This window comes from Caretta caretta, chromosome 12 (genome assembly GCF_965140235.1).
Source record: "Caretta caretta isolate rCarCar2 chromosome 12, rCarCar1.hap1, whole genome shotgun sequence".
Classification (NCBI taxonomy): Eukaryota; Metazoa; Chordata; order Testudines; family Cheloniidae; genus Caretta; species Caretta caretta.
In genome coordinates this window covers 19,613,048-19,627,392 of record NC_134217.1, presented here as the reverse complement: position 1 = coordinate 19,627,392, position 14,345 = coordinate 19,613,048, and the positions used below count along the sequence as shown (strand labels likewise).

At 44.9% G+C, this 14,345-nt stretch overlaps 2 protein-coding genes across 5 annotated transcripts in view; one reads left to right on the top strand and one right to left on the bottom strand.

The window, feature by feature from the left end:
* Window positions 1–336, bottom strand: part of VPS35 (VPS35 retromer complex component) — a 43,632-nt gene extending 43,296 nt beyond the window's left edge. Inside the window, exon 1 of the mRNA XM_048816361.2 lies at window positions 251–336. Coding sequence (XP_048672318.1) covers window positions 251–253 — 3 coding nt within the window. The 5' untranslated portion in view covers window positions 254–336. The remainder of the gene's footprint in view (window positions 1–250) is intronic.
* A 159-nt stretch (window positions 337–495) lies between these two features.
* On the top strand, window positions 496–12,929 carry ORC6 (origin recognition complex subunit 6). Of its 4 annotated transcripts, none has more exons than XM_048816741.2 (7): window positions 496–647; window positions 4,421–4,550; window positions 5,441–5,604; window positions 7,708–7,797; window positions 9,689–9,801; window positions 10,881–10,955; window positions 12,230–12,929. In XM_048816741.2, the coding sequence occupies exons 1-7, from the start codon at window positions 571–573 to the stop codon at window positions 12,355–12,357; spliced, it is 777 nt and encodes a 258-aa protein (XP_048672698.1). In that variant the 5' UTR covers window positions 496–570; the 3' UTR covers window positions 12,358–12,929. The 4 variants fall into 4 exon arrangements, with proteins under 4 accessions (XP_048672698.1, XP_074974481.1, XP_074974480.1 ...); XM_075118380.1 differs by having other exon boundaries at window positions 10,863–10,955; XM_075118379.1 differs by lacking the exon at window positions 496–647 and having other exon boundaries at window positions 658–4,550; window positions 10,863–10,955.
* Window positions 12,930–14,345: the final 1,416 nt, after the last annotated feature.

Sequence of the window (14,345 nt, the reverse complement as noted above, 5' to 3'; positions counted from 1 at the left end):
CCGACCCCACTCCTGCCGGCACAGACCCCTCCAGGGCAACAGGGGGAACGCGGACGAGGCTGCCTCTCTCCCCCTCCGAGAGCCAGGCCTGCCCCTCACCCCAGCGCAGCAAGGCCAACCCCCTCCCCCCGGCAGGGCTGCAGCCCCCGCCCGCCTCCAGCCGCAGGCCAAGGCAGCTCCCAGCCTGCCTGAGCCCTGAGCCCCAAGCCGCCGCCCTCCAAGCTCTAGCCCGCAGGCCAGCCCCGCTCACCATGATCGCTCGAAGCCCCGCGGCCAGCACCAGCCCAGACAGCGTCTCTCTGTCATGTGACTCCACAGCCTCCTCGAAGCCCCGCCTCCCTGCAACAGCGACCCCTCTTCATTGGCCGACTCCGAGGAAGTCAAGGTGTCAAGGCTGATTGGTTCTAGTGAGCCACGATTGACGCTCGGGATAGCCAATGAGTTTCAGAAATACGCCCCGCCAAGGTGGCGGCTCACCTCCCCCGCCTGTAGTGCACGTCACGCCCTCAGGACAGGAGCCGGTGTGCGGAAGGGGCAGGGCCAATTGTGGCGAGCGGCGCGCGCGGGGAAATGCGGCCCATGGAGGAGCCCGGAGTGATCCAGCGGCTGGCGCCCAAACTGGGCATCGCTGCGCCCGGAGTTCTCAGGTAGCGGGCGCGGGACACGCTCCCCAGTGCCCGGCCGGGGCAGCCCCAGCGCCTCGGCGGGGCCGGATGGGACCCGTCCCCGGAGCCGCCGGGATGTCCTAGACGGGAGTGGGGGCTCGGGGCCCATTTCCCTGGGGCCCGGATCCGGCCGCTCGCAGTGGTCTCCTGCCCCCTCGCGCCCCGTGGGCATGAGGGGTGGGTTCGCGCCCCGGCGGTGGCGGCGTTGTGATGGTGGGTGGCAGGATCCCTGTGTGACGGGCAGCACCTTGGGTCCGACGGGAGCCATGCGAGCATCTCTTTGCTGTTAAATAATAGAGGGGATGATCGCCCGGAGCGTTTACACTGTAATTAGGCTTGGCAGAATTCGATTTGTAGTTATCGCTTCAGCAATCGCTGGTTTATTTATACGCATTTTTTTTATCAGTTCAGATTGTCTCAATTGCAGAAAATTATGGGTTTTTAATTTTGTTTTAGATTATTTAAATTTTCACAGTTGCAGGAAATTATGCTGGGGTCAGACAAACAATGGCAGTAGAAGTTGATTCAAAAACTTAAAGCTTGGTAACCATTGAAACACAAATTGTCAGCATCACAGGTCAAAATATACGAAGTAATCTTCTTAAATCAAACTTAAGTTCTCAAGCAGCATTTTTCATATGCTACCTGTAAAGTTTGATTGTTGATGGAAATTTGTTTGGTCAGTTTGTATGTGTACAGTGAAATCAGAGTGGATTTTTACTTAGTAAAAAGAAAAACATTGATTTTTATCCACCCTGAGTGGAATCAATGTTTACCAGTAAAAATGTAATCCTTCCAAGCCCAACAACTAGCTTTTAAATAGCACTTTTCATTAGTAGATCTCAAAACACTTTATAAAGGTCAATATCTCCATGTTACAGATGGAGGAACTAAATCAGAGTCATTTACACATGCACACACAGAGGCTAAACTGGAACAGAATCCAGGTATCCTGAGTCCCAGTCCAGGGCCCTATCCTCTAGGCTATTTCCATAAAGCTCCTTGTGCAGAGATGCGATTCCTGGATATGTCACTTTATTCCAGAATAATTAGTATGCTCAAAGTGCACCAACTATTCTGGAATAATGTGTCCACACAGAAAGCTATTCCAGTCAATTTCCCCATGTAGAGAAGTCATAGTTCTTTGCTGTTATGGTTGTAAAAAAACCATAACCTGGATGTAACTATACAGTGTACAAGATAAATAATAATGTGTGACTGAGTTTGTAGGGAGCCTGACATTTATAGCTCTGATGTGTCAACTGCCCCACTTATTTCAGTGGGTGCTAACTCAGATACTAATAACTAATTAACTGTTGAAATTTAAAATATCTCACTGCTCAGAACATGTAAGAATGAGGAGGAAGTATGCTACTATCAGAGCTGTCCCTTGGGTAGGGCGAATCGGGACAACAGCTCCGGGCCCTGCACTTTGGGGGGCCCCCTGCGATTGGCCGGCGCAATCAGTCCCAGAAGACAAGGTGCAGCAAATTCCCAGTTCCGGCCAGAGCCCTGAGCCGCTATGGCCAACAATAGCTCCGCAGTAGGCACCGGCAACTGCCAGCAGCAGCAGGTGGCCCAGCACCAGGCCGGATCCGTCCTGCCATACAAGCTGCTGATGCAGAGTGGGGCCCCCAAGCCTGCGGGGGTGGATTTGCAGTGGTGCTAGAACATTTTTAATAGTGGCGGTGCTGAAAGCCATCCACCACCACCACCCTCCAGCTGAGGCAGGGAGCAGAGCCCCAGGCGTGTGAGGCTGGCAGCTGGGATCCTGGGGGTGCTGCAGCACCCTATGCACACCTAGTTCCCACCCCTATGCTGATTTGTCCTGGGCCCTGCACCCCCCTAGGGATGGCCCTGGCTACTGTGATGATAAACGCAACTTAGGTTATGTCTGCACTTAAACAGGCCACAAAACTTCATCCACCCACTCATATAAGGGACCACTAGCCTCTGGCTGAGTTACTAAAGTCCTCAAATCACTATTTAAAGACTTCATGTTACAGAGAATCCACCATTTACACTAGTTTAAACCTGCAAGTGACCCAGGCTCCAGGCTGTAGAGAATGGCAGAAAAACCGTGGGATTCCTTTTGCCTATCTCACCCCTCGGGGAAATTCCTTTCTGACCCCAAATGTGGCGATCAGTTAGACCCTGAGCATGTCGGCAAGACCCAGCTAGACACCTGTGAAAGAATGTTTGGTACCAAGTTTTACAGAAAATCATAGTGCTGAACTGATGGAAGCTACTGGCTAAGCACGTGGAATGGGAGTTTATTGAAGTGCTAAACCAACTTTTGACAGCTGTAGTCTCTGTTTTCTTCATTTCAGTTTATTGAACTAGGTCAGTTCAACGATGAGTTCATTGAAAGTTAAGGAACCTTTTCTTTTCCAATCTATGAATAAAAACAAGGCGGGAGGATAAGATCTAGTTCTAAAATCTTGAAGGACATAGTGACCAGAAACAATCAGTTTAATTCATTAACTACAGATAGTTCTTCCTTTATTTAATAAATAAGTTTTCAATGCAAAACAGTTTTGATGAAAAATTTCGTTGTGTCCTGAACACTTACGGTAGTTTTATTTAATAAAAACATGTAAAATGCTGGGTTTGTGCATTTTTAATTGTATTGAATTTCCATCCAAATAGAACTTGACACAATCACAAGTAAAAATGTATCATCTAGTAAATAAGAAATGCATCATTCACCATTTTCTGACATAATAAATGTAAAAATGTAAATGTAAGCTCTATAATTGCTTAAATAAATGCATATAGATATAGTGAATCCTCCCGGTTAGCAAAAAGAAGTACCAAATTTAATGTGAAGGCTGTATTTAGTTGCAAATCAACATGTTTTAATGGTTACCAACCATTGAGAATCAACTTTCTTTAGGAAAATAACTAAAGTACAAATACAAATATGATTTAAAAATTTGTGATCTAAATCAATCCATTGTGGTAGGGCTCCGTGTGAGTGCAGGAAGGAGTATGCTTGTGGTAAGCCTGTTGCAGTATTGGGACCACATTGGTTAAAATACTTGCAAGCAGATCTGTGCTAGGATTCCTGTCATTGCTAATCCTCACCTATAAGAGCAATGGTGGGACACCTTAATGCAAAAAAGCAGAATCTTGTACAGAGAAGACCCTTGGCCTAAATGATTCTTCCCATTATCCACTTAAACTCTGCTGCCTTTTTAAACCTCTTATAGGGACGCACTTGTCTCTTATAGCTGGCCTAATCACAGACTTGAACTGAAATAACTACATTGGTTTTAATTCACACCTTAAATTAAATTAAATTTGAAATGAGAGAGTTCATGCATAGACTGGCCCTGAAATAACTAAAGGTGTGAATTATAATAGATGTAATAGTTGAACATCACTAACACCTGCAACTAAATCCAATCTCTTAACTTCTCTTCAGTGCCTAATCCAGGGAAAAAGGTAAATTACTTTTAACACTACTCAAAATTACTTTGAATTACTTTTAACTACTATTTGACTGACATTTCTGTAGGCTACAACACGCTACAGTGCATACACAGTTATGCAAATCAGCCTGCCAGTGCTTCCAGGTTTATTTAACTGACGTCCTATTTTTCGTAATCTTTTTTTATTTTGATTTAAAGCAGCCAGTCCTGGGTATGTATGTTTGCATTCCTGCAGATGTAAATGCCACCAGTCTGTATCCTCAGCAGTATTAACGAATGGCATTTTGTGCGTGTGTGTGCTCATGTGGGGCTATTTTATAGAAAAGCAGAAGAATATCTGCGACTGTCCCAGGTGAAGTGCACAGGATTATTGGCTCAGATGACAGCAACAAGCAATGCGGTGATGTGCCTGGACCTAGCAGCTGGCTATATGCAACACCCAGTGGACAAAGTAGGACACAATACGTGACATGGTTCTTTGTTCGTCCTAACTCTTACCAACTCCCATAAAACTTGTACAGTGTTTAGTGTATATGATGAGGCAGCAAGGAAAGACTAGTAAATTCCCATTTCCTCACATTACAGACCAGTCTGCAACTGGGTCCTTCCAACAATCCAGTACTATTCCAGTTTTCATCAGAGGTTAACAATGGAGAATTGAAGACTAGAGTCTCCATTACATTCTGTTGTGAATTGACTTCTACTGCCCCTGACTGAGGGTTCCTTAAGGGTGGTAAACCGTAAGCCGATGTGCCCCTTTATTGTGAGAAGTGATGCAAGGGGGCTCTTAAAGCTACCAAAAGGAAACAGTGGCTACATATGAGTCCCTCTGCCCCGTGGAAGCCTGTGGATGTCCATTTGCAGGACTGCCAGGCAAGACAACTGTCTTTTTTTTTTTCGGTGATGGTGGGGACAAAAGACATAGCTGATTGTCCATGTAATCTTTTTTAGATTCCTCCTCCATACATGGGAGAGGTTTCCATTGCCTAGATTCCCATGAGTAGCACTGACCCGCCATACAAATGCTCAGTGATCCTGGTATCTTAGTTCTCTAAAAGGCAGTTAAAAGGGCCAAATCATTTTCCAAACTGCAGCACCGGTATAACTATCTGAAGGTAACTCTGCATTGAAATGTGTGTTGTTCCTTTGCCATTGTGTATTTTTTTCCTCTTCATAGGGCAGCCTCACGTGTGTAACAGATCTAACCAAACAATGAGCAAACAACAACAAAACTATTTAAAACAAAAATAGAAGATGGATTGTATTCTATTCTATTTAGATGGGTTAAGTACCAGAAGGGAAATTTTGCTTACACATGAAGTTTTGTTTTGTTTTTCAAAGAGCTACTTAGTTAAACTCTCCGGTTTGAACAAGAGGACTTACCAGAGCTGTCTGAAGTCTTTTGAGTGTTTGCTAGGTTTGAACTCTAATCTGGGAATCCGAGATTTGGCTGTACAGTTCTGCTGCATGGAGGCAGTGAACACCGCTTCAAAAATATTACAAAGGTAGGGCACATAACCTTTTATGGCCATCATTTTATCATCCATTTCTATTAAGAAATGGAAATGCTTTCTTTGTTTTTAAATAAGACTACTCTTTAAGTGTGAAAAGCCTGATTTTCAGAGGTACTGAGCACCTGCAGCTCCCACTGATCTCAGTGAATGTTGAGTGGTCAGCACCTCTGAAAATTAGACCACTTATTTAGGAACCTATGTTTGAAAAATTTAGACCATTTGGGAAGAGACTGCAGGACTCCTGACTCCCAGTCCAATTTCCTATCCACAGCCCCACACTTCCTCTCATTTAACCCTACCTGTAGCCCTTTCTCCGTCAACCTTGCAGTTCCAGAAGATACATACAAATGAAAGAAACTACATGTTGAGAGAAATGTATCCATTCCAAAATGAATCCTACGTTTTCTTGGTCAAAACTGTTGAATAAGAAAACTTCACAAAGTTGAGAGTCCCTTCACTTAAAACCCTCTCCTCTGTGTAATATCCACTTTAACAAAAGCAATTGTTTAACAGGAAATTACAAAAAACCAATGACAACAACAACAAAAAATGGAAGAAAGGGGAAGCCAGTAATAATGGCTATCAATTAGAAGATAGAACTATAGAAAATTAATCAAGGAAGCAAAGGGACATAAGGAGACATCTATGGCCAGCAGACTTAAGGGGGGACAAAAAGTAGGAACAAAAAAATCCTGACAGTGGGGTTGGTACATTGCTAAATGGAAATGGTAGAATTATCAATAATAATGCAGAAAAGGCAGAAGTGTTCAATAAATATTTGGTCTGACAGGGTGGTCGTTGTGGATAATCAACTGAACCTGAGCTCCCAGTGTGACACTGTGGCCAAAAGGGCTAATTCAATCCTTGGATGCTTAAACAGGAATGTCAAGTACGAATAGAGAGGATATTTTACCTCTGTATTTGGCAGTGGTATAGATGCTACTGTCCAGTTCTAGTGCCCACAATTCAAGAAAGATGTTGAAAACTTGGAGAGAGTTCAAAGAACAGCGACAAGAATGATGAAAGGATTAGAAAACCTGCCTTCTAGTGACAAGCACAAGGAAATCCATCTATTTAGCTTAGCAAAAGAAGGTTAAGGGGTATCTTGATTACAGTATTAGCACCTACATGGGGAAGAAATATTTAATGGTGGGTTTATCCATCTAGCAGAGAAATACAGCACAATCCAGTGGCTGGAAGTTGAAGCTAGACAAATTTAGTAGGTAAATAAGGCATATTTTTTAAACTGAGATTATTAACGATCTACACAATTTAGCAAGGGTCATGGCAACTTTTAAATCAGATTGGATGTTTTCCTAAAAGATCTGCTCCAGGAATTATTTTGGGGAAGTTTTATGAGCTGCGTAAAAGAATATCTGACTAGATGAACATAATGATCCCTTCGGGCTTAGAATCTATGAATCCTGGGCTGCAAAGAACAGTCTTCACTTATGTAGCTGACACTCTTCATGGCTGCATCATATTTAAAGATTAAGGCGATTGAAACTTACCTGTAGATGTTTCCTTGTATAAACAATACACCTGTCAGTCTGACAACAATAGACTGAAATAAATGGTCTGTTGGCTGTTTCATAATACTCGGAGAATGAAATTCACCTCTGTGCTGAGAACCCGCAAAGCCTTCTGCCATGCTTAAGCCCTATATTAAGTGGGGATTAAATGGTTACAAGAACTATGGGCTGGCCCTCTGCACTGGGATGAATTGAATCCAAAGTGGCTTATCACATTTTTTAGAGATAATTTATAGATGTTAAATACTAGGTTCCATTGAGTGTGGTGAGTAGGTAGAATAGAGACTGTGCTGACTCCACCTTGTCCCCTCTGCCTGATTTCTTGATCTGAAATAAATATCACACCTCCCACCCCCCGTATCTCAGGATGTGCTGCCATCCCTTTCCCCTCTTTGCTCCTTTCTTCTGTTCTCAGCCAGGAGTAGAAAATGTTTGTCCCTGGCTGAGACAAAGAACTAAGCAATCTTGTACCAGGTCTTTGTTCAGCTCCAAAGTAATAAACTTCACAAGCTTTGTTTAGAAGCAAACTGGCTGTGTAGTAAACACCGCTGCTCTCTTTTAGGTATGAATCCAGTCTCTCTGAAATGCAGCAGATGGATCTTGATTTATCAAAACCCTTGTTCACAACAGCTGCATTGTTCACAGCCTGCAGGTATGCTCTTCATACAGTTACATGAGATTCCCCATTATTCTAACTGCGAGAGCACAAAATCACATTCTTGGATTTCCCCGCAACACAGGCATGCTGTACATGATGATGAAAGATTTCACAAGTGTGAAGTGGCTGTTACAATGCAAACAGCTGCTCCAGTCCCCAGAATTCCTTAATATCCTGAAGCACCATTAGGTGGTTAAATGTATCTTGTAGCACTACTCTCAGAACCGCAGATAGTCTTGACAGCCTGCTGAGGCTAATGTCTTCCTTGTAGCGAAGTATTCAGCCTAGATTGTGTTTTGCCTTGGAGAAAGAAAACATTAAATCAAACACGTAGTCTTGTAGCCCAAAGGCAAATCACATGATTTTATAATAAATGTTGCCACTGGTATTTAAAGTATCAATGGATGGATGATTCTGTAATGTGACAGTCATCTGAAGATCATCTGTTGGGTGTGTTTGACCTTCTATCAAACCTTTCCCCATGTTAATTTTTCCCCTACTATTACTCACACCTTCTTGTCAACTGTTTGAAATGGGCCATCCTGATTACCACTACAAAAGTTTTTTTTTTCTCATGCTGGTAATAGCCCACCTTGATTGATGAGTGTCGTTAGAGTTGGTATGGCAACACCCATTTTTCATGTTCTCTGTGTGTATGTATGTATGTATGTATATATAATATCTTCCTACTGTATTTTCCACTGCATGCATCCAGTGAAGTGGGTTTTAGCCCACAAAAGCTTATGCCCTAATAAATTTGTTAGTCTCTAAGGTGCCACAAGTACTCCTCGTTCTTTTTGCTGATACAGACTAACATGGCTACCACTCTGAAACCTGTCAACATAAGAATGTTACTAGTTAATATCTTGCATTTGGTGGGAAGCTTGTTTATTTGCCAAGATGGACTAGAGTGTATTTGAGTTGGTCATATTACCAACAAAGATGTTTGTGGAATGTGCAGTGGTAGTGAGATGATGTTTTGCATTCAAATTGGGAGCCATTGCAGAAAGGCTAAAGACTGACAAGCTCCAAATAAAAATAACGAGGAGTCCTTGTGGCACCTTAGAGACTAATAAATTTATTTATACCCAAATAAATTTGTTAGTCTCTAAGGTGCCACAAGGACGCCTCGTTATTTTTGCTGATACAGACTAACACGGCTACCACTCTGAAACCAAGCTCCAAATAGTCATCTGTTTCTCCGCCTCCCCTACCCCTGCAGGCAATCTTGCCTTTGAGACATGGAGCCCTCTAAAGAGAGAGCTGCAACAGCCTGCAAGTTAGTGTCCAGCAGACGATGACTCAAGAAAACCCACATGGACTTTTACTGAACATGAATCTTCTCCCAAGCCAAGAGTTATACATGTTAGAAATCTTATGAACCAGTCTGGCTTTAGGGGTGTTGTACAGTTCATCAGATGAGCTTTAAAAATGAGCACCTGTCTACTGGGGTGAAAGTCCCATTTGACTCATTGCAGGAGTAGGATTGTTTACCCAGTGTCCTGGCCAAATTACAACTCGTAGAACTACTTTCTTCCTGTTTAAATTTCCCCCTGTAATTTCAACAAGGTGTGAAATTTTTCACTTCCTGTTCCAAATTGTTACATACTGTTAGGATTAACTGATCATCACAACTTCCCTGTATGGCAGATGGATATGGCTTATCTCCTTCTTTGCAGATGGAGAAACTGAGGCAGGGAGGAAGTCCCTTGAGCAAGGTCACAAAGTGAGTCAGTAGCCAAGTTGGATTAGAATTTTGGAATTCCAGGCCCCAGCCTTCTGCTTATTCTCCCAGGCAGCGCTGCCTATAAATGCATTCATTGACCTGAGTTATGTGTGTTTGAATGTTGCTTCCTTCAGAAAATAAACTAACTTCCTGTTTTAGGTGCTTGAAACTAAAAGTGGATAAGAAGAAAATGGTGGATACCTCTGGGGTGAAGAAGGCAATATTTGATCGGCTCTGCAGCCAGCTGGAGACAATTGGCCAGCAGATCAGCAGTAAGTGTTCAGTGCTTGCAGTCTCATGGTCTGGAACGCAGGTGATGTAGCCATGCTGTTGGGTCCCACAGGGCAACATCCTTCTCTCTCTGCACCCTTTCTTGGGGTGATCTCCTCTGCTCCTATAATTTCAACTATTCTTTTGGTGCCAGCTTGTCTGTCCACTCCTAACTTGTCTCCTTCAATTCACTTTCTGATCACTGCCTGTCTTGTTCCTCAGGGATGTCATGTCAGTCTGTCATCTAACTCACATAACGCAGGAGCCATGTCTGACTCCTCCATGGTGCTTACCCCACACATGGAGCAATACAAAACTTACAGCTCTTCCTCTGCAATAGATCAAGTTCTGGCCTTTTCTTTACTGCCACACAGCTAAAACTCTCTTCTAGGTCCTGCTCTTCTCCTGCCTTTAGTAGTGCAGCTGCCACCTCTGACTGACGCTCCTGTAGTCCCACTCCATTTCGTATAGTGCAGCTGCGAAGATCATCTTCCGTACTTGTCACAGAGCCCCTGTTACAATCCCTCTGTCTTGTCCCTCTCCAGTCACCAAGTCGATGTCCTCACCTTCCTTGTACAACTCTGCCCCATCACGATTTGTGCACTTTTTCCTCGTACTCCACCATTGGCACCCTCAGCCCCCATCCACTGTCATTGCACCTCCTACCATAATGCTCATCATGCAGAGAATGTCCCACTTGAACTTATCCATAAAGCCATTGCCCTCTCCTCCTTGAAAACCCCTTCAAGACCCATATCTGTGGCTGCTCCTACAAGAAATTAGCCCATTGCTGAAACAGGGATTGTTGATGCCACTTTCAGCTGGGAAGTTTGCCAGGGAAGACACTGTTCTTGTGTGTGTGGCTTGCACCCAGCACATTGCAGGTGCTACTGTAATAGAAATACATTGATTAAGGTGATGGAGAAATCAGAAGCAAGGGAGGGTCCTGCCAGAGTTATCAGCAAAGGTAAAGGGGGGGAGGGTACATAAGTATGGCATGAATGTGAATCATTAGGTGCTCTAGTACCCCAATGACTGTCCACAATTAAATAAATAAAAGCAGCTTTCTCTTCTTTAATAGGAGACTGTGCTTCACTGACACCTCAGCCAACCCAAAGCCAAAAGACTTTGCTTGAATGCATTGAAAAGGAAGAAGGTAAGTTGTCTCCTAATTGTGAAATTAAGCTTTGTTCTTCTGCTGTTGCCTAATAATGGCCAGATGTTGGAAATGCTAAGAGAGCCTAGTGAAGTGGGACATGACCCCTATGGGGTCATGAAGGAACATTCAGGGTACTGCGCAGCAGGGCCTGAGCCAGCCTCCGGGGGAGGACCACCCAGTCCCACTCCACCCCTGCCACAGCTCCGACCCCCAGCCCAGCTCCGACCCTATTTGGAGCGCACTCTGCCCCCCCCTCACACACACACACAACCCAGTTGTAACTCCACCCCCAGCGCAGCTCTGCCCCCAGCCACAACTCTGCTCTGCCCCCCAGCCCAGCCCCGCTCTGCCCTCATTCCCTTTCTATCCCAGCCCAGCCCCGCCTCTATCCCCAGCTCTGCTTTAAGCCCAAGCTCCACTGCTCAGGAAGTCTTGGGTGTGCAGCAATGGAGGGGGGACACGGACCACAGGCGCCGGCTTTCTCCGGGCCCTGGGGGTGCTCAACATCCCGCTCCACCCCAGGCCCCACATCCACCCGACCCCTTCCCCCAAGCCTGCCCCGCCTCTTACCAGGCCCGCCCCCACCTCATCTCTTCTTCCAAGCCCCCACCCCACCTGGTCCCACCCGCCCCACCTCTTCCTGTCCAGTTCCACCCCTTCCCCCCAAGCGCATCCTGTCCCCACTCCTCCCCCTCCCCCACAGCGCCTCCTGCACGATGTGGAACAGCTGATTGTGGCAGGCGGGAGGCACTGGGGGGGTTGAGTCTATCCATAGGGCCGCCGGCAGATGGGAGGCGCTGGGGTGGGAAGGGGGGAAGCTGGCTGCTGGTGGGTGCTAAGCACCTATTAATTTTTTTCCATGGGTGCTCCAACCCTGGAGTACCCATGGAGTCAGCGCCTATGGCGCGGACAGATTCCATTACTGGTAAGCGGGGGGGCGGGGGTGGGGGTGGGCACTAGAGGAAAAGTTTGGGCATCACTGGCCTCGTGGAAGCACCATTACGTTTTTGTGGAGCAAGTCTAGTGGAACTAGGGTAGCCTTTTCCACTCAAACAAAAAGACAAATACGTGAAGGTCACAGTGTTAAACAAAACTGCAGCTTGATTTTTTTTCCCCAATGATTGATGGTAGTCTTTGTGTGCATGAAGTAGACTGGCATGTGTACATTCCAGGGGCCTGAGACTCAGCATTAGGCGCTCTCTGTAGGCAAAATATTATGCATGATAGATAGCGTTTCCTGAAAGTTTTTTGGGGTTTTTTTGCCCCCATAGAACATGAGGATGAAGTTGAGACCCCTCGCAAGCGGCAGAAAAGTGAAACCGAAGCAAAACAAGATTATGAAGAATGGAAACAGAGAATCCTGGAAAATGCTACTAAGGCAAAAGGGGCCAATGTCTGACTTCAGTCTCTGGAGTGCCACCAAACACTGTCACTGCCTCTGGTTTATAATTTTAAATCCCCCTTCACACTAGTGCAACTTGGTAGCAAGTGAATTTATGGATGGTAACCAGCAATTCTTATTTATTTGACTGGCAAGATTTTAAATTGTTAAGCCTGTCATTTTACTAAGTGGGACCAGCATTATTGTGACACGCTATTACTACACAGTTGGCCAAAGTTTGAAAATTGACCCTGTGATGCCTTCCCCTCGGACCAGTGCAGACCTCAGCTCTAGGACATGGATAGCCTTGCTACTTTTAAGCAACAAACAGGCCAAATAATGGTGCGGTATTAAGTGATCTCTGAGAAGGTTGCACACTCTTGTATTCCACATTGAAGCTTAAGTCATGGTTACTAAGCTATATGGAAAGGGTCCGTCCATGAGGAAACAATTTGTGTCATTGGCAAAACAAAACTGAGGAATTGAGACTGTTAAAACTTTTTTATAGCCATAATATCTGATTAAATAAATTTTCTGCTGTGTATGTGGGACCTAAATGTTTTTAGAAAGCAATAAAGATTCTTTTTCTACGTCTGGATCTTTAGTTTAAGAATTTGTATATGGTCCTAGGGTTGCTTCTGTGACCTCCTATCACTTTTATAGTATAAATACCATCAGGATCAAAATCTAAATGGGTTTAAAGAAACTTTCTGTACTTACTTTAAATGTTCCTTTACGTCAAGTAATAAGGTCTACAGATCTGTGATAAGAGGTACTTCAGTCTGCTTGCAGCTTGGGAACAGAATCAAACCTGCCAGTCAGCGGCAGCAGGAGAATGCCCCATCCTCTGACGTTGGCTCCACTTGAGACCGCTTCCACAGCCAGCATAATTCAATTTTTTTTCTCCTACATTAGATTAACTATACTTTGACGAGAAAACACAAGTTTATTTTATGGCAGAGCATGGGGTTAACGTCTGAAAAAATAAACCCGAATCTTCGGATGTCACTTTCCATCTCTGCTCTGGGTGACCTGTTTGTCTCCAGGGTGAGCGGATCTGACTAGGTTCTGTTTCTCAAATAAAGGACCCTTTCAGGTAAGCCAGAACATTTCCGATTCATTGGGCTAAAAGACAGTGGGATTTTCACAGCTGTGTGCCTCCACTGTTGGAAACAAGGTCAGCCGTTGACTATTTACATTGAAAATGAGGTTTATGGAAAAGTTGTGAAGACTATTTGTCTGCAGCAAAAGTACAATCATGGGTCTTGTCTGGGAAAGCTAACTGAATAAACTCATCTGCATAAAGATAGTAATCATACTTCCAGTCCATTCATGTGGACATCATGATGACACCCTACCCCAGGAGTTCAAATGGGGAGTGCTGCACCAAGCAGAAAGAGGTTCCACGGTTGCGCTCTCTACACTTGTGGGGCAGGAGTCACTGTAGTTGCCTTCAGGAAGCACTGAATGTCAGCGTTTGTACAAAACTTTATTTTGTGAACAGGCTGAGAAGACTATAGTGCTTGGATGCTAATACACCTTAGGGAGTTGGGCATTCCTCTGCTGCCATAGACTGATAGCTGTGGTTCTGCACTCAGGTTGAAGTAGCCATTGTAACAGAGCTGTGGAAATTAGTACAATAAAGTGAACGCCTGTGTTTCAGTCTCCTCTCGCCACCCCACATTTCCACACAGGGCCCTGGTATAAAGGACACAACTAGCCTGTTACAATATAATGCATATATGAAATTAAAATGAGAGGCCCATCTCCAAGGTTAACAAGTAGAGAGCCAGCGCAGAACCTCATCCTTCAGAGCCACAGCATGGAATTTACAGAGGCAGGGTAGGTAATCCTGCATTAAGTCACCTTTGGGTCATCCTAATAAAAGGCTGCTCTGGGCCCCCAGCATAATTAAAAGAGCCTTGTACACCGTCTGAGGTGTGGCACCCTCACTCCACTGCCTTACAGGCTGCAGCACTGCCAGGAATGGCAGTGCGCTGGAGGGC

Excerpts from the sequence above, each read along its gene's own strand:
- ORC6 (XM_075118379.1), top strand. The coding sequence starts at position 4,341 with ATGCCACCAGTCTGTATCCTCAGCAGTATTAACGAATGGCATTTTGTG. Across the intron at positions 4,551-5,440 it reads TGCAACACCCAGTGGACAAA|AGCTACTTAGTTAAACTCTC; the intron begins GTAGGACACAAT and ends TGTTTTTCAAAG. Across the intron at positions 5,605-7,707 it reads GCTTCAAAAATATTACAAAG|GTATGAATCCAGTCTCTCTG; the intron begins GTAGGGCACATA and ends GCTCTCTTTTAG.